At 35.7% G+C, this 18,872-nt stretch overlaps 2 protein-coding genes across 6 annotated transcripts in view; one reads left to right on the forward strand and one right to left on the reverse strand.

The window, feature by feature from the left end:
• The window catches only part of brat1 (BRCA1 associated ATM activator 1), a 38,148-nt gene that overhangs the window by 10,561 nt on the left and 8,715 nt on the right, over positions 1–18,872 (forward strand). For 2 of the 5 annotated variants that reach the window (XM_039670127.2, XM_039670131.2), the window contains exons 1-2: positions 17,770–17,959; positions 18,042–18,207. In XM_039670127.2, coding sequence (XP_039526061.2) covers positions 18,081–18,207 — 127 coding nt within the window. In that variant the 5' untranslated portion in view covers positions 17,770–17,959; positions 18,042–18,080. Of the gene's footprint in view, positions 1–17,689; positions 17,960–18,041; positions 18,208–18,872 lie in introns of those variants that run through there. The other 3 variants (XM_089132479.1, XM_039670130.2, XM_039670129.2) reach the window with 3 other exon arrangements.
• Positions 260–14,668, reverse strand: LOC120478300 (kinesin-like protein KIF19). The gene is made up of 18 exons (XM_089132478.1): positions 14,186–14,668; positions 12,663–12,743; positions 9,927–10,037; positions 9,662–9,749; positions 9,406–9,542; positions 9,168–9,293; positions 8,426–8,722; positions 7,997–8,149; positions 7,644–7,766; positions 6,555–6,711; positions 5,472–5,634; positions 4,355–4,532; positions 3,937–4,207; positions 3,714–3,835; positions 2,908–3,270; positions 834–1,005; positions 515–619; positions 260–411 (listed from the first exon to the last, which is right to left on the reverse strand). Exons 1-18 carry the CDS (start codon positions 14,225–14,227, stop codon positions 260–262), a joined length of 2,841 nt encoding a protein of 946 aa, XP_088988604.1. The 5' UTR covers positions 14,228–14,668.

Here is an 18,872-nt window from a genome sequence, read left to right on the forward strand (position 1 = left end):
TTATCCCTTCTGGTGGGGGTGTCAACATACTGGTGGAATGATGGCAGAACCGTGTCTAGTCTGCAGCTGTTGTAGTCCCCCATGATAAGCACCGGGACCCCCGGGTACTTAGCTAGCATCGAGTTTGCCTCTTCAGTCACCAGCTCAGATGCAGTCTTGATGTTAGCGTTTAAAATAACATCAATTTGCAACATAGTCTCAGCTGTATATTGTAGTGCAAAAAACATTCTCTTGTTTGAGAAACAGCAACTCAAATATATTACCTTTTTACAGTATGTTTGTTTTTTTGCCGTGCCTCATTCATTCTGCTGACAACGGCCGTTCCTTTTGGTCTAGGATTTTCAATAGTGGACTTCTTGTAATTGCCTGGTTGCTGTAGAAGATTGCTGGCGTAAGAAACATCCCCTGGGCCTAAAAACATTTTTATCAACTTAGATTGGACTACAAAACAATCACAGCCTGACAACTTCATTTCACAATTAAAAACAAACGAAACATGTTGTTGAAATCTCACCTTGCTGTTTGTAGATTGCATGTCCTCGTTTGACATTGGAGTGTTTTTGATGGATGGTGCTGGGTGGCGTTCCCCTGATCTCCAAATTCTGAAGCTGCACTTCTCCTAAATTCAAATTGACAAAATGTGCTCATTTTTAGGCCTGTGTCACACATCTCACGTCTGCGGCACGAGAGCAACCAGCTGATTTTGGTACCCATATTAAAAAGCAGGAACAACTCAATGAAATCACTTTATGGTCTGCATTTTCTAACAGAGATCCAAACACTAGCCGTAATCTCAATTTTGCTTGACATTGAAAAAGCTTCTGGTTCTGTACCTGTAAAGTGAGAGACGGGATTCTTCATTTTAGCTACTGGGGGTGTCGCAGGTTTTCCAGAGCCGCCGTTGAGTTGCTGGATCATGTTTATTGCTGGTCGCACAAGGCGGTTGTCGGAGATGCTCTCCAAAACTGGATGTCTGGAAGGGTTTTGTCTTGGTTTTTGTACTTGCTGTGATGAAAACAGATCAAATTATTAATTTGATAACAGAATTCAGACTACATTAACTTCAGTCCCTCCAGAAAAACGCGATTATGCGATCGCTGAATTCAATGCAAAATCAGCCAAAGTCCGCATATTTATGCAGGGGCCGCATTTTTTCAAATACGCCGCAGTTTCGCCGCATAAATTGCCGATTTCCATGCAAAATATGCGGGGTTTGCATAATTTCATAATCCTCGCATTTTCGTTGCAAAAAAGTCACATGTATCTTAGCAGAAAGTTGAAAAATGTTGCGTTTGCTTCACACAAGAGCAGCCATTTCCCCCTGTTTCCATGGGAACGTTATGAAGTGACGCAATTACGCGACGCCAGACAGACTCACGGAGGCGATTGACATCTCACAAATCGAACTCGTATAACTGTCTGTCGCACGTTCTACTGTCACATCGTTACTTAATAAACAACATAAGATAAAAGAAGTATTATCAATCAGAAATTACCCGCACACATGGGGTGTTCGAGGCGCACATATAACACTGCAGAGAGTTCAACAGGGAGCACAAAGCTCTTAAAGGGGCCACACCTTATTTACACTCGTTATAGTCTGAAATAAAACAAGATGAGAAATTAAATATTCCCAGCGCTTTCTATGATGTAGTATGCTTGCTTAGCAAAGGAAGTAATAAGAAATGACTCTTACATTAACAGGATGTTGGGGAATCACTTTTTTTCTCTTTTTCATCAAACCGCAATTTTGCAAGTTCCCTCAATTTTTGCAAATTCATCGCATAAAATTGCATAAATATCCCACATATTCCATCGCATTTTTAAAGAAAACGGGCCGCATAATCAATCAATTTTTGCCCACAACAATCACAAAAAAAACTCCACGTTTTTCTGGAAGGACTGAATACTAGTATGGTAAATGTTAAATATAAATCGCAAATTTTTTCACAAATTTTTGGAAATTACCACCACAAAATCAGTCAATTTGATCGCAAAAATCACAAAAAAAAAATCGTGAAATCCTGGAGGGACTGAAATAAGGCACATCCTTTAAGAGTGGAACCTGAAATTGACAGTTTTTGAATATATATTTACATAGCAACCTATTTTCTCAATGTAATTAGTAGGTTATCACTTGCCGTGCGTACGTATTAAAATAAAAAGCAAAAACACACTGTAAACGTGATAGTTTGTCTGACATGATGAACAGTGTATGTGAAATTAGACAAAGAACAAGAAAGAAATATCTAATAAATGAAATAATTTACCTCACATCACTATGATTTAAAGACAGCTACAGTGAAGTAATAAAAATCATAACATGCCGAATTTGAAAACTGCAAAATTTAAAAATATTTTGTTTTACATACCCCCTATAATACACTACCGTTCAAATGTTTAGGGTCAGTAAGATTTTAGAATTATCTTATACTTACAGAGGCTGCACTTATTTGAACAGAGTTAAAATGTTAAATATTATTATAATTAAAAAAAAAACTGTTTTCTGTTTTAATACATTGCAAAATATAATTTATTCCTGTGATGGCAAATCTGAATTTTCAGCATCATTACTCCAGTCTTTAGTGTCACATGATCCTTCTGATATCATTCTATTATGCTGATTTGGTACTCAAGAAACATTTCTTATTATCAATGTTGAAAACAATTGTGCTGCTCCATATTTTTGTAGAAACCATGATATAATTTTTCCAAAGTCTCTTTGATAAATAGAAAGAGCATTCATTTGAAACAGAAATCTGTAGTAATTATATTACAGAATAAAAGTCTTTATTGCCACTTTTGCTGAATAAAAGTTTTAAACTCTTAAAAAAACCCCACAAAATCTTACTGACCCCAAACCTTTGAACAATAGTGTACATATTTAACAACAAAAGGTGCTCATACCCTTTTGCTTGCTTCAAAAGATCTGGACCGCTTCTTGCGCTGTTGTTTCTCAGGAAGCTCCGTTCTTCCTTCTGTTCTCTTTGAGTCCTGCTTCGATTGGGAACTGCCTCTATGTTTTGGGGGGTTTCTTTTAACCTCTGCGGACTCATCTGCCAAAGTAGAAACTAGACTGTCCATGCTCCCCGTAGACTTGAGTCCTGCGGCCAAACTCACACCAGCCACCCTGGAATTGGACTCCTTTACTAGAAGGTGTGAGCGGCGTTTTGCTGCGATGACTGAGATGCTCTTGGTGTCACTGATAATTTCCCTCAGAGTGTCTGGACTCACAGCTTCAGTAGGAGTCGAATTCTTAACGGCACAAGCCTGCTCAAAGACATTCAGCCGCATTACAATCTTCACAAATCTGACGCACAAATGCGAAACGTCAAATTATCGCTATCAATCAACATGCTTTGTCATCTAAAGCAGTTGTAGACTCATTTCAAAATTTGGGAATAATATAGTTACATCAAGTTGAGTTCATGTTGACCAGTTGATTTAATTTACTGAATATTTTCATTCTGATAGTCAAAATTGTTTTTTTATTTACACAATTAAAGGAAGGGCCTGACAGTCAGGATGGTTCAGTGTCTAGGAATGATTCTGTGTGTTTACCTTCATCACAAGAGTTGGGCTAGGAGATGAGTGGTGGGCATAAAGGTAGAGGTAGTGTATATTTAAAAATCAAAAGAGACTGTGGAAACTGAATGAAAAGGGACAAGAAAAGGAGAAAGAAAGGAAGAGAACAAAAAACGAGTGCTGCTTACTGCTCTGGGGTTTGTGACGAAAGTGTGAAGGTTGAAAATTTGGTCCACGCTTGCATCATTTAATTCACCAAAGTATAGTGAATAAAGCTCTTGTAACTCTTCAGGCACACAAAGTTCTTGATCTGTAGAGAGAATTTTCCTAATGTTTATTTAACAAATGTCAGATGCTGCTACAGTATAATCTGTCTTTTTAAAGACACCTGCCCATTTCAATGACCCAAACCTTCAATCAGAGCCTTTTGCTGGTGTATGATGTCATCGCAGAGTGTCCGCTGCTGCTCGTGGCGCTGAATGATGAAGTCTTTTGTTCGGAGAACGTTTTCTTTACTGAGAACAGCTGACTGGATTTCAGTTTTTTCAAGCTCTAGCTCATGGACTTTACAAAGCAGTGTCAGAATGTCTCTCTGCTCACTGTTACTTATGCGTTTAGGGAGCAACTCCTCAATCTTTGATGACTTCAGTTTCATGTTCAATAATTTTTCCTCCAGTTCACGCTGCAAAACAGAGTGGAAAGCAACAGGGAAACTAAGCTTAGGTCATAAAACAGTATAAAGGAATACACTGCGGTCACTGCTTTAAATGTCAGATGTCCATTTGCTTTTATGACTCATTCAAAATGAGTCTTAATTAAACTTGCTTACTTTCTGCTCCATTGTTTTTCTCTGTTCAGCCAGCAGGGGGCCGATCTCCTCTCGAGCTGCTGAAACATACGGTGGCTCATCTAGCCCACTCTCTTGCTCTTCTTCATTATCTCTGTCTCTTTTCTCTTCGGCTACCTCGTCTCTCCCTCGCCGTGCACGTGCTCGATCTCGTTCCCAACTACCAGATGGAGAAGAAAAGAGAAAGAGGGTAGATGTGAGATGAAAATTAGATGTAAAGATGAAAAGACTAAGATGTAATAGTACATAATGTAATCAGGAATATTTTTGACTACTTAAAATAAAAATAAAAAGAACATTTATTGGTGTAGATGTACATTTATATGTGTGAGATGGCAATGATGCAAGTTCTTAATGACATATTTGGAGGACCAAATTTGAAGCCCAAAATAGACGCACTTTCAAATTTACCATTGCGACACTCTTAAAAATAAGACGTACAGTATCATTTTAAAGTGATTAAACTTTGAATTATTGTTAAATTTTAATTACGTTTTATAATTAAACTTCAAATTAATATTAAACCCTAATCATTGTAGTTTGAGTATCTTTGAGATACTATTCATTTTAATTCATATTTTTAATATATTTATGTATTTTTATTTTTATCAAAAATATACGTTTTTGTAATTTTGTGTTTGTCATTATTATTATTTTATTTTTTCAATGTCTGTACGGTTCTTATTTATTTATATTTCATTTATTTTAGTACATCAAGTTAAACTTAATGAAAACGAGAAATCTAGTTTTTATTTTATTTCAGTTAAAGTCGGCATGAAACGGAAGTTGCAAATCATCCTTTTTTTTCCTATGGTGACTTATGACTGACTTGTCGAACAAGAAAAAATGTAGGCTGTGGGTTGTAGTGGTTTACTATTGCTGTGATGTCATGTGAGTGACAGGTTGTAAACACATCATCTGAGAAGAGAAAAGATGTTAAAGATAAAAAGATGTAAAAAAAAATAAGAATTGCCAATTTTTTAAGGTGACTAACATTTAATCATTTTTCATGTTTTAGTTTTTGGTAACTATAATAACCCTGCTCCTAACTGAAACCTTACTGATCAGTAACTGATCATATGTGTGAGTTTGTGTTTACTCCGAGATGGTGAGCAGATGTCTGGATGTGTCTATGTCGAGTTCCATATTGCAGTTTTCCAGCTCCATCAAGCTGCGTCTGATCTCCATCTGCTCCCTAAAGGCAGACAAGAGCTGCTCCTGCAGTAAAGCCATCTCACCATGACTGTACTCTTGAACCTCAGCTAAGAACAGACCATTCAGAGAAATCAGTTGGCAATCATAAAAATGACCCTTTTACTGCTATTTCAAGAATGAATGTTCCCATTGATGATACTAACATGCCAAAATCTCATACTGCTCATACTCGCATACTTTAGGGATTTGAGGATTTTAACAAAAGACTAAGTATTAAACTTTGGTCCTTAACTTCTACATTGTACAAGTCTAAATTTATAGATACACTATGTAACTTTTGGACCTCAAGCAGTTAAAAAACAAAATGCATTTTGTGGAAGAACATTGTTTTGGTTGTGCTTCGGCTCTGCATGATGAGGTACAGTATGAATATGGTTCTTCATCGTAACTAAAAAAAAGAGAGATTATCCTACTGCTCATAAAACATTCTCTACAAGGCTTAAGAGATGTAACCAGTTTAGATGGTAGAACCAGTTTAACTGTAGTTATACCCATTAATAGACATGGTACTTCCTGGAAAATAAATTCCAGCACAGTGCTACAACAACCCATAATGAAATTAGCCTTCATAGTAGATAATGCTTTGCAATAAACTCTACTGTACATGTGGCAATAAAACATCTTACTCACCTGTTGAGTAATAAAAACACAATCTCCATGTCGTTTTTACAACATTTCAAATTTGCTGGCAGACTCTTTTCTGCTTTTCTTTTTTTTTTTAAATGGCATGTAAGCAACTTCCTGTGAAATCATCCTGACAGGTCTAAAATATAAACACTTATAACAGGCTTACCAAAGTGAATCAGGGTAAGACAAAAGCATATTTTGTAAGAGGGGTTGATAACTTATTGACTCGTTTAAATTTTGTTAATTTTGACCAAAAAAAGTTACATAGTGTATCTTTAATAAAATGTATTATTTAATTGTCAGCTACTGTAACCAAATACAAACACAAAATTGAACACACCTTGTATGTCACAAATGCCTGCTTTCTCTCCTTTTTGTTGCTCTTGAATCTGTTGGCCAATCTTTGCACGAAGTCGGTCAATTTCACTCCGCAGATCAGCAATAATACTTGTGTATTGGGCAAGGTGATATGAAACATTCATCAAATTACGCTTCACCTAGAAGAGTTTAAACAATGAACAATCAGATATTGAACATTAAGAGAGGATATCATTAACATCCATCCACAATATTTATGGAGGTGTAGGTGTTTGTGTGAACTGGCCAACTCTTACTTACTAATCCGAAAACACTCAAAAGAAAATCATCAGTCCATTAAAGGGGAAACACACACCGCAGGCAAATAATATTCTTAAAGAAGCACTGAATGTGAATTCTGCCACACCTTTAATTGATGTCGCCACAGGGTACAGAGTGTAAACATAATTATGAAAAATTATTTCAAATATAATGCCGAATTAACCATTTTAAACCATAACAGAAAATTATTTATCAGTGAAATATACACTACTGTTCAATAGTTTGTGGTTAATACAGTATTTTTTTTTTTCATTGTGGTTAATACGGTATCTCTGCGACCCAAAACATTTGAATGGTAGTGTACTGTAAATTTTCCCTATCGAAACTTAACCTAAACTTCACTCTTTCCCCGCCACTGACGGAAATTTCCGTCATTTGTGACTGAGATAACGCTTCCCTGCCATTGACGGAAATTTCAATTTGTCAGTTCTTTTCACTGTTATACATTAGGGTGGCGCTATTACACATGGTCTGAAAGGATACTGAATCTCCTGATCAAAACACAGGCAAAGAAGAACAAGCAATCTAATATGTAAGAAGATGCATATATAAAATAACGCATTCATCAACAATAAAGAAAATAGTGAAAATTATCAAAAATTCTGGTGCTGCCTGGCAACGTTTTTTTTTTTTTTTTTTTTAACGCTGGCGGGGAAAGAGTTCATACATTTTAATACTTAATTCTGTTTGTGTAATATTTATTCAATGGTTATTTTAAAATATTAACATCAACAGTTTTAAGTTGTGGTTGATGTAGACTTTCTAAGCAAATACGATTAAGTGTGCTTACCTTGTTTCGTATATTTTTGGCTTTGTCGGCATAAACCAGTGTGTTTCTTGACTCCTCAAAGTTAGAGCTGGCAGGACTAATATGGGTAATCATGACTGTGCGACTGTTTCCTCCTAAAGCATCCTGAAATCCACATTAAAATGTGCAAATATGTGACAACTGTGCAAGACTTTTAGTAATTAAGGCATTTGTGAACATTAGGACATATATGACAGAACTTTGTATATACAGATATAAATATATAATGCTATATATAAAATATACAATAGCCTGTTTTTTACAGTAGGCATTTCAAAGTCTATTTGAATGAGGAGATTAATTAAACCTATTGTAGCCTGGATGGTTTTGCTCACCTTAAGAAGTCGAGTGAGTTTGCTGTCTCTGTAGTTGACAAACTGAGCACCTTTTCCACCCTTCTCACTCAAGGCATTGATGCAGTTGGCCAGTGCTAACAGGGATCGGTTTATATGTGCTCCTTCTTTCATTCTCTTTCCTCTGTTTTGAGTCTGAGAGAAAAGAATATGTGCTTTAGAACAGGACAAATGACTGTCTGTTGGTGTTCATAGACAAAGAAGGATGTTTGTGATGTTTTGGCTGCCATATGACGTGCTCAAATTCTTTAATCAGTCTCACATTATTAGCATATGAATAATGAAGGATAGAAGAACTTAAATATTTATTTCGATGAAAGATGAGAGAGGGCACTGGACTATAAAATCTGGCATCCATGAGGAATTTAAAAGCTTGCGTTTCCACCTCTACACGCACAGCATGTACTGTACCTGTGATGCCCGCTCAGTTCCTGCCAAGTCTACCATGAATAGCTTTCCCACCCTGACCTCCTCATTGATATCCTTTACGCGACTCTTTTGCTTGACTGCCACCTTTGGAGTAGACAAAGCAGGAGGCACACACACAAACAGTGCCAATTTGAGGTCATGCACATGATTATTGTGTGTGTGTGTGTGTCTTTGTTTTAGGCTTGCCTGTAGTATAGCATGAGAGCGAGATGACGTCTTGTTAGCAGCTGTGGACTCCTGGGTCCTCAGTTTATTCCCTTTGGTCAAAAGAGCCATTATCTAAAATCACAAGCAAACACTTGGTTTTAGAAGGACATTATCCTTTACTGGAGACACTATAAGGAGTAGACAGGCCACAATACATTCACAATACATATTTTTTTTTAAAAGCAGCTTTACAGAAAATGCACTTTACAATTTAGAGTGATGTTATCAGTTATGCATTTCAGAAATGTGCATGTAAAAGTACAGATAATTTTAATCTATGTATGCGATTACTGGACATATTCATGACCAGTTATTAAAATCATATTCCCTTTATATGAGCAAAGAATCGCTACAATAGAAATCTTTTTTCACAACATAAATGCCTCTACTGTCCCTTTGGAACAATTGAATGCAGACTTGCTGAATAAAAGTATTCATTTATTAAAGAAAATTATAATAAAATCTTACAGACTTCAAACTTGTGAATGGTAGTGTATTTCAAGCTATTTAAAAGTACCTCTTTAGCATTACATGTAGAGAATTCAGTGATGCCTGCAATTCGTATTTCCCCTTTAGCGTCCTCACGCAGCTCAAGGTATCCAGAAGATGGATTCAACAGATCTCTGATCATCTCATTATAAATCTGCAAAGAAGTTCATTAATGTTTAGTGCATTCAGGACACTCTGCGTTTGTATAAAGTCCTAAAGGGACAGTACCAGAATTGATGTAATATTTTCAAATGAATAAGACTGACCTCTATATATGACATATAAACACTGCAATTCAAATCCTCAGTGCTGTCTTCAATGGCCGTAAAGAGATCGTTGAGTGTTCGGATGTAAATGCCAGGCTCAGAATCTAAGCCTAACATAGTGTATGTCTTTCCAGCTCCTAAAAAATCAATAGATTGTTACAATTAGTTTGCAGGAAACGTGAATGCAGTTTTATAAGGTATTAGGTACTTTTTTCAAAATCCAAACACTAAAAAGAAAAAATCACATCTACATTACCTGTCGGTCCATATGCAAAGACGGTGGCATTATAACCAGCAATCACACCATCAATAAGATTTTTTGTTGTTGCCACATAAACATCCTCCTGAAGTAAAGAAAAAAGTAAGTAACATTGAGGTCTGGAACTGTGATCATACTGTATCTTTCAAAACCTTAAAACGGCACCTTAAAATCTTAATGAACAAGTAGGACGAGGATCAAGTATCCCATGACCAACAAAAAGAGTAAATATTTAGTGTGGAAGAGCATCACTATTACACACCTGGGTTGCAGTATAATCAAATGCCACATCAAACATGTATGTTTTTTCACGTGAGCGGTTGGCCCTCAGGACATTGTCAGCATCCTCACAGGGGTCCATTAACACCACCATCTGAAGAAAGTAATTAGACATTAGAATGAACTCTTAGAACAATTCGACAATGTTTAAACTAGAGCCAGACCGATATATCGGCCGATATTAGGCATTTTCCAAAATATCGGAATCGGCAGTTATAATGGCCGATAAATGAATATTTAAAAAATAAAATAAAAAAACGGACGAAATGCGCTTCAATCATCTCTCCTTGGCCTGTTATATTGAAAATGTATGTTTTACAATTTGCAGTATGATGTTATCTATTGCTAAATTATGGCTCGGTCGGGCTCTAGTTTAAACATTAACTCACTGCAAAATAAATGAACTGAAATATGTTGAGACTGATGTCCACATTCTCTGTGACATACTGTACATACCGTTCAAAAGTTTTTGTTTTGTTTTTGAAAGAAGACTCTTATGCTCACCAAATCTGCATAAAGTAATATTGTGAAATTATATTACAAATTAAAATAACTATTTTGCTAAAACTTTTTTTCAGCAGTAACATTTATTATCAATGCTAAACAGTTGTGCTGCTTAATATTTTTGTGGAAAGAGGATGAAAAAGAACAGTATTTAATTAAACTATTTTTTGTAGTAATGTAAATGTTTCTACTGTCACTTTTGACCAATTTAATGCTTCCATGCAGTATAAAATTAGTATTATTCTTTAAAAAAATGACTGACCCCAAACTTTTGCATGGTAGTGTACATGGCAAGAAAACTCTTTCATGTTGTGCTTTTGGAACTGGGTTCCTTCCCGTAACAAAGCCTTTTTTCCACCGTCAGGCAAACCGTTCTCATTGCTTAACCGTTCCGTCCGTGCAAATCCAGCTCAGCTGGTATGGATATGGTTTCAATCTCCACATCGGGGCTGATAACAGTGCTCTTTGGAATGTAATACAAATGTGCAGTGGTTGCCAACCGTGCGAATTCCAGGCCGAGAACGGTCTGTGATCGCTTTTTGCCAAACCAATCTCAAGTGGAAATATAACTGGAAACCATTCCTTGCAATTCTTAGAACCGTTCTTCCTAACGGTGGAAAAGTGACTGAAGTCTCAAAGAACCTGACTACTTCAGGTAGACAGTTCTGGAAAACAGTGCAATGCATTGATTTGATTCTAAAAAGTTCCTGGTGCCTTCAAGCTGATTCTAATACTTTGCAAGTCTCTTGTTCGCAAACTTCTAGAATATTGCATTCTTTCATAACCTGTATTAAAAAATAACTAATAATTAAACATATCTAAATATAAGGAGCACTGCTAATATAATATGACACATAATTAAGATTGATGTGGTTTGAAATTGGAAAAATGTGCTTGAAAAAATTATATAAAATGAGATTGAGAATATTGACTTGCCTAATAATCATGCACACAAAGACATGTCTGCTGCATGTTTCTTTGCCTTTAAGAATCCTAAGACATCAAGCATAAGCAAAGAAGACAGTAAACCTTATTTACTGACGGTAAACAGGATTTACTGCAAATGAAAGGGAGGATTAGGTCTTTAGACCATCATTCATCGTGACAGATTCAGCAACCGACTCATCACAAACTGCTTCGAGACAAAAAGCTTGAGGATCCAAATGCAGTATTCATTGAACAGGGTAATCCAAAAAAATGTAATCTAAAGTGCAGGCAAGGTCAACACAGGTAGGCAGTCCATACAAACAAACTAGTGATGTGTCGTTCACAATTTCGCAAACGATCCAGCTCTAAGAGCCGATTCTTTGTAGCGAATGAGAAGAGCCGACTCCAGTCAGGGAGAAACGAATCTTTATTTGGGGCGGGACTTTATTTGGATGGGCAAAGCATGTGGCCAATCACATGGGAGGACAGATTAGGATCATACCATTATGAGAAAGGAAGGGGGACACACACTTTGAAGATTGCGAGTATAGTGGTACAAGCCAGGTACACAGAGCGACAGAGAGTGGCGGGGGAGCCGGATTTAAATGCGTTTTATGGAAACACTGAATACATTTTTTTTACCAACACACAATTGGATTCAGAATTGCTAAATTGGGCTCTGAGTGATACTAAATGATGATCCGCTTGGGAGCCAAATAAGAGACGACTCTTCTAAGGGAGCCGAGCCAAAAGAACCGAATCTTTGAAAAGAGACAGACTTCCCATCACTAAAACAAACTAGTGATGTGTCATTCACGAACACGCAAGCTGTAAGAGTCGATTTTTTGTAGCGACCGAGAAGAGCCCACTCCCGCCGTAACCCACAGGCAAGAAATCCAAAAGAGCCATGATCTGGGAGAACTATATGGGGTGAGCTAAACAAGATAATGAGACACCGGTGAATGTGATAATGGATGAAGAGTTCAGGCAGTGGGTTATGGGAAATGTAGTTTGTGAGGGAATGACAATAGTCTGATGTGGAGTGCCCTCTGGTGGCTCTCAAGGGAAATCCAGCTGGAGATGTTACACTCCTAATCAATAGTAGTATACAGTATATTATGCATATGTTTTCAAAATGTATACAAAGCATTTATAAGGGGAGACACTGGATAGTTGTAACAAGGCTATGTATTAGGTTTAAAGTCAAATGTTACTTGATTAAACAATATTAGACAGGAATTAACGCTGCACGTGTCTCAGGTGGTCTTTCGTGTTGATTTTTGCCTACCTGGTTGTCAATCTTGTGTGCCACTGTGGTTGCACCCTCCTCAATCTCTGCATCGTTCAGAGGCCGGATGCGCAGAGCAACCTTGAATCAGTGCACATCAATTATTGAAAAACGTATCTTTAAATAAATCTGCCTTAGCTGCAAAAGATGTAAACAAAGTATGTTCATTCATATCATTAAAAAAACTTGAATTAATTTAATATTTATATTTTGAATCTACATGAACTGTTCCAATCTGTTAAGAACTATAGGAGAATAGGGCTAGTTGTCACATAGGGAAGTGTTCACTATAGTGTTATATCTAGTGTTAATGTATGGTTTTGACACACTATAAATAATGACAAGGGTCAACTGTAGGCTATAATAAACTTTTTTTTTTTTTAACAAAAGGTAAAAATTTGTTATCAGCGTATGTAGGGCCAGTGCAAGTTTATAAAGCTATACTTAAAAATTATAACTCATCACAACCTCTGATAGCCAAAAAACATCTAATGCTCACCAAGGCTGCCTTTATTGATATTTTTAATATAAAATAATGTATTAAAATATTGATTTAAAAAGTAATTTATTCCTGTGATGGCCAAGCTGAATTTTCAGCATCATTACTTCAGTCTTTAATGATCCTGTAGAAATTAAAATATGCCGATTTGCAGCTCAAGAAACATATATATATTTTTTAAATTATCAATGTTGAAAACATGCAGTTGCGCAGCATAGGCTACAAAACGAGATGATTTTTTTTTAGGATGGTCTGAATGGAAAGTTCAAAAGAACATTTATCTGAAACAGAAATCATTTGCAACATTATACATGTATTTCCTGTCACATTTGATCAAATGTGTCATTGTTGAACAAAACAAGTATTAATTTATTTCGAAAAAGTAAAAAAAAAAAAAAAATCTTACTGACCACACACTTTTGAATGGTATATGCCTAATGCATGTTGCATCTTTTTCATTAATTATTTTGCATTTCATAATTGTTTTTAACCAAATATAAGACAACTTACCTTCATGATCTTTTTATAACATAACTTTATATAGCGACTTTAATGTTCATGTCTACGAAGACTGACTATCAAAACATTCAACAACATTGAGAAAAAGTGATAGCTGTAGCCCTAGTCTTCACATGTGACAAACTAACGAATGTTATCATAAGTGTTATTCTATCATTTGTTATCACAACACACATTCTGTACACTTGATAACTGTCCTGTCCCGCAGGAGACACATTAGAGGTGATGATACAACACAGCACAGAGTAACTTTTTGAGCAATGTTGCTTGGGGAATCTTGCCGAACAATTGTTGCTTGGGCACTTTACCATTGAAAATAGGCAATACATTTCTATCTAGATCATTTAAATCGGTCGCGGGCCCATTGTCTCATCTAGTTTCACATTGCCCAGCAGCACTGCTCAAAAAGTGAGTAAGTCAGCCTGAAACGTGCTTTAAAAGTGACAGGTGTTCAACCTTATTGTTGAATAAACTGTGGTGCTTTAATAAAAGATCGACAGCCTACCGTGAGGTGATGGTCCTTCCACTCCCCTGGCAAATCCTTCATATTTCCCCCCCAACTTACTCCAGTCTTGTGCTGTAAGTTAGTGTAAAGGCAGTTTTTTTTTTTTTTTTTAGCAGACAATATCAAAATACGCCTCGGCTAGTGCTACGCTAGAATATACTGGTGATTTACTGCGGGTTGGTTAATCTTCTAATCTCATTTTGAGACGGGACTTGTGCTGCTGGCCCCTACGGAGGTCCTGGATTCACCAGCGGACGGTTGTTAGCGGTGATGAAACCCCGAGAGGTGTGAAACAACCCATCGCGTCCCTACCATGCTGGGACTATGTCAACCCCATCCTCTCCAGTGCAGCTAAAATAACACTTTCTTCAGTCCAAACCACAGTTATACACATATGTATAAGAGAAAGCGTGTGTGAAGGATTAAACAAGAAAGATAAAGGTATTCGCGCGCCTCTTTAAACCAGTCAAGACACTCGCAGGCAGCGCGTGCTGGCGGAAGAAAACTGTTACTGTTGCTATGGAGACTAGTACACACTTGTATGGTTTCTTTGACAAGTTTTTGTGCCAAAATGAGTCAGACCAAATAACATATTTATCATATTGTGTCGTTTTATAATGTCAATTTGCTCGCATTTGCAAATTACACTTATTTATGTTTTATTTTATGTATTTATTTACCAGGAGGACAGTGCATATTAACACCAGTAACATGCCAGAATTAGCCAAGGGCTAGTTTTTATCTGTTGGCACCCTAGTGAAAGCATAAAACCTTATAAACAATGGACAACTATAAAAGTACAACTGCAGCTGTGTTTGTCCAACACATCGGGTTGGTTTGTCCTTTAGTAAAGATTTATATAGAAAAAAACGGCATACAATTTGAAGTTTTTTTTTTTTTAATTACACAGAGAGAGCATTTCGCACAGTTGTGAAAAAAAAATCAATTTTGTTAAAATAAAGTTTTGTTCTGTTTTCATAGTGTGATATATGGATTAGCATGGACATAGCGCTGGGCCTGACATGAACTCACTTTTGTGCAAAACCATCACAATGTTGCAAATTGGAATAGATTTTAAAAATAGCTTTAAAAAGTTTTAAAAATATTAAATCAGAGGAGAAACATTAAGTTGTTCACATTTATAGAGGAGTAAACATACACAATATTGTAGTCTATAGAGGCTTTAAAACTATTTCAGTTTATAGGAAATTCAAGTAAAATACAATAAAATGCAAAGAAAATTCTCATATCAAACATGTATGATGCTTGTGAAAAACTCATGACTCGTGTCATAAATAACACTTTCCTAATAATTTTTTCAATGCTTCTGTGTTAAAATTCCCCATATCTTTTTTTTTATTAAGAACAGTTTGGATTTGACACTTGGATTTGCCTCATGACACTACATTGACATCACGAGTGAAGATTCCCATAGAAGTATAACCTCTGGAATGATGGTGGAAAAAAATAAGAAATGTTTCCTTAGTAAACAAATTGCTCTTATAAGACCACAAAAGAAATTTCTCTCCTGTATCAAATTTTCTTTTGAGAAGCGATAACCCACAAAATTACCATGCTCTGTCAGAAGAAGAATAGCAAATGATAAATCACTGTCCTTTACTCCTTTCAGTATAAATGCTGTGAACATTTTATGGGGGACTAAAATTGACATTTAAGAATATAAACTCATACTTACAATTCATATTAAAATAAAGATTCTCAGCAGGAATATGTGACTAAGTGTGTTTACATGCACTTCAAAAGTTCTAATTTACTTCTAAAAAAACAACAATTCACAATTTATTAAATGTCATGTAAATGCTTTAGTCTGAAATCATACCAGTACATTTTTTTTTTTTTTTTTTTTGCAAAGTCAAGATCAGCTCAACTTTTTCCAGCATGTATAAACAATATTCAGACTGTTGGCCTCAACAGTTGCTCCAAAACACATGATGTACAACGTGCTTTCACTTGGAAATACATCACAATCGGGAAGAAAAGACAATCACAGCTCTGGTTTCAATGCGACTTTAAATATTCAATACTTTTGTGAATTCAGTACTTTTGTGAACTTTTTGCTTGACTACGCAAAAACCTGCTCTATGTCAACATATTAGTGTCTCTCATACATATTCAGTGTCATGATCCTTCAGAAATCAATCTAATACGCTGATATGTAGCTAAAAAAACATTTCTGATTATTATTAATGCATGAAACAGTGGTTTGATATTTTTCAGGATTCTTTGATTAATAGAAAGTTGAATGAAAAGCATTTATTGCATTTATTAAATTTATTGCCAACACTTTAACATTAGGTCTCATTTCATTTGTTAACATTAAAGTATTAACTACCATGAACTAACAGTGAGCAATGCATTTGTTGCAGTATTTATCAATCTTTGTTAATGTCAGTTAATAAAAGCACAGTTGTTCATTGTATGTAAATGTTAGTTCACTAATGTTAACTAATGAAACCTTATTTAAATAAGCTTATTTATTAAATAGAAATCTCTTGTAACATTTTAAATGTCTTAATTTTAACTTTTGATAAATTTAATGCATTCTTGACAAATAAGTATTAATTTCTCTCTTTTTTTCACCTTATCAAAAATGTTTGAATGATATCATTGTTTCCACAAAAACGTTAAGCAGCAAAAACTGTTTTCAAACTTGATGATAATACCAATAATATTAATAATTGTTTCTTGAGCAGCAAATCAGTATAATATTAAAATGATTTCTGGAGGATCATGTGACACTGAGGACTGTAATTATGCTGAAAATTCAGCTTTGCCATCACAGGAATAAATTATATTAAACAGTTATTTCAAATGGTCATACTTCATATTAGTGTTTTTACAGTATTTTTGATAAAATAAATGCAGCCTTGTTGAGCAGAAGAGAGACTTCTTACAAAAACATTTTTTTGTGTTTCCAACAGGTAGCTATTGTATAAATTAATAAAATGCTTAATCTATTTCACATGTAGGCTAATATTTCTTTTGATGAAATGTTGAACCAAGTTTCTAATGTGCAGTTCTGAGTGACAATGAGGTCCAAAAGTAGCCAAGACTAAACTGAATGGATAAAATATAATTTCATTTAAAAAAATAATGAATAAATAAATCTAGCATTCTATCAGACAGAATGTCATTTCTTATACGCATATAAATAAACTGTGATGAAAAAATATCATTGCTAAAAATAATTAAATCCCAATTTCAATTTAATTTAACCAGTTTTAGTGAATGTGATGTGCATGGTGACTGTCTTATGTTGAGGCATCGCGGATTCTTTTGCAGCCTCTTCTCCTTCATCATCGATGTCTTCTACAAAATCCTCCCGATCGCTGAACAAAGGCGTATTCAACGTTTCCTCGTTGAATTTTTACTACTGTATAAAGTTAGACAACTAATTGAATTCCCTATGGTAGAAATGCGTCTGCTGACTGCCTCCTATCTGCGCAGTTAGGAACACTCACTCGCTGTGTCTTGTGCGCGTGTGACTGAGAGGCGGTCACTCTATTGAAGAACATTAAAGTGCGCTGAATTTGCGCATACGGAGCCGGAAGCGACAACGCTCTGTTCGTATTTTCGTATGTCCTTTCCAGCACGCCGTACTGAGCGAAAGTAAGCGCAGCCAACTTTGACACCAAAATGTTTTTGTGATGCATGAAAGGGTGGTTTTTCCTTCAATACTGTAAATGTTTTTTTTTTCTTTCCACTGGCTTTTGAATGACATATTGGAGTGTACAGATGCAGATTCAGACATAGGTTTTAATCATTTCTTCATACTGGCGTAACGTTACCCTGTTGTGATTGTATCAAATTAACTTCTTGTTGTTGCCACGTGCAGTTGGATTTGATGTGCTGGTGAGTCTGGGATTTTGATATCATGGACGGTGACTGCTTATCTTTGCTACCAGCGGTCTGTCTGGTACTGGCCGACCCGAAGCAGTCTCCACCTGATGACACCTCGTTAGAGAAACTGCTCGATTGGTTCAAAGAGCTGCACAGCCAGAGTGAGTGAACTGGAATCAAATTAATACCAATTTTTGACAAGTTTAGACCAAGATTTGGTAGATTAACATATTATATATAGAGTGCTTGTAGTGTTTGAGGGAAATTATTTTACTCAAGTGTTTACACAACTATCACTGTATAACGTTACACACCTGTCTATTTATACATAACGATATTAGTGCTGTCAACTAATTTTCACGTTGACTCTCCAAATTGACTTAAAAACAACATAGAAACTATATTTTAAATATTTGTTAAATGGCATCGTATTACTAAGTACAATGAAGGTCAGTATCATCGATACCAATACTGCTACTTTTGTGTTTTAGTTTTTCAATTTCTGGGGATGGAATGAGTAATTCTAGCCATTCAACATTACAGTATAGACCATTTCACAAGATGTAAACAACACTGGTCCAGAAGCACTTCCTTTTTCAGTTTTTTAACACTACATAAAAGCTGGGATAAAATACAGCCAACAGAACATTTAAAACTGAATCAAAAAATTAAACAAACATCTTTAAGATGTTTTCTTTACATGTGAAATAAAGAAAACAGTCACAAACTGAAACAGGAAGTGTTTCTGGACCAGTGTTGTTTACATCTTGTGAAATGGTCTATAATTGAAACCATTATTTATTTTAACAATTAATAGGCTTAAGTT

Source organism: Pimephales promelas, chromosome 6, assembly GCF_988280905.1.
Source record: "Pimephales promelas chromosome 6, fPimPro1.hap1.1, whole genome shotgun sequence".
NCBI lineage: Eukaryota > Metazoa > Chordata > Actinopteri > Cypriniformes > Leuciscidae > Pimephales > Pimephales promelas.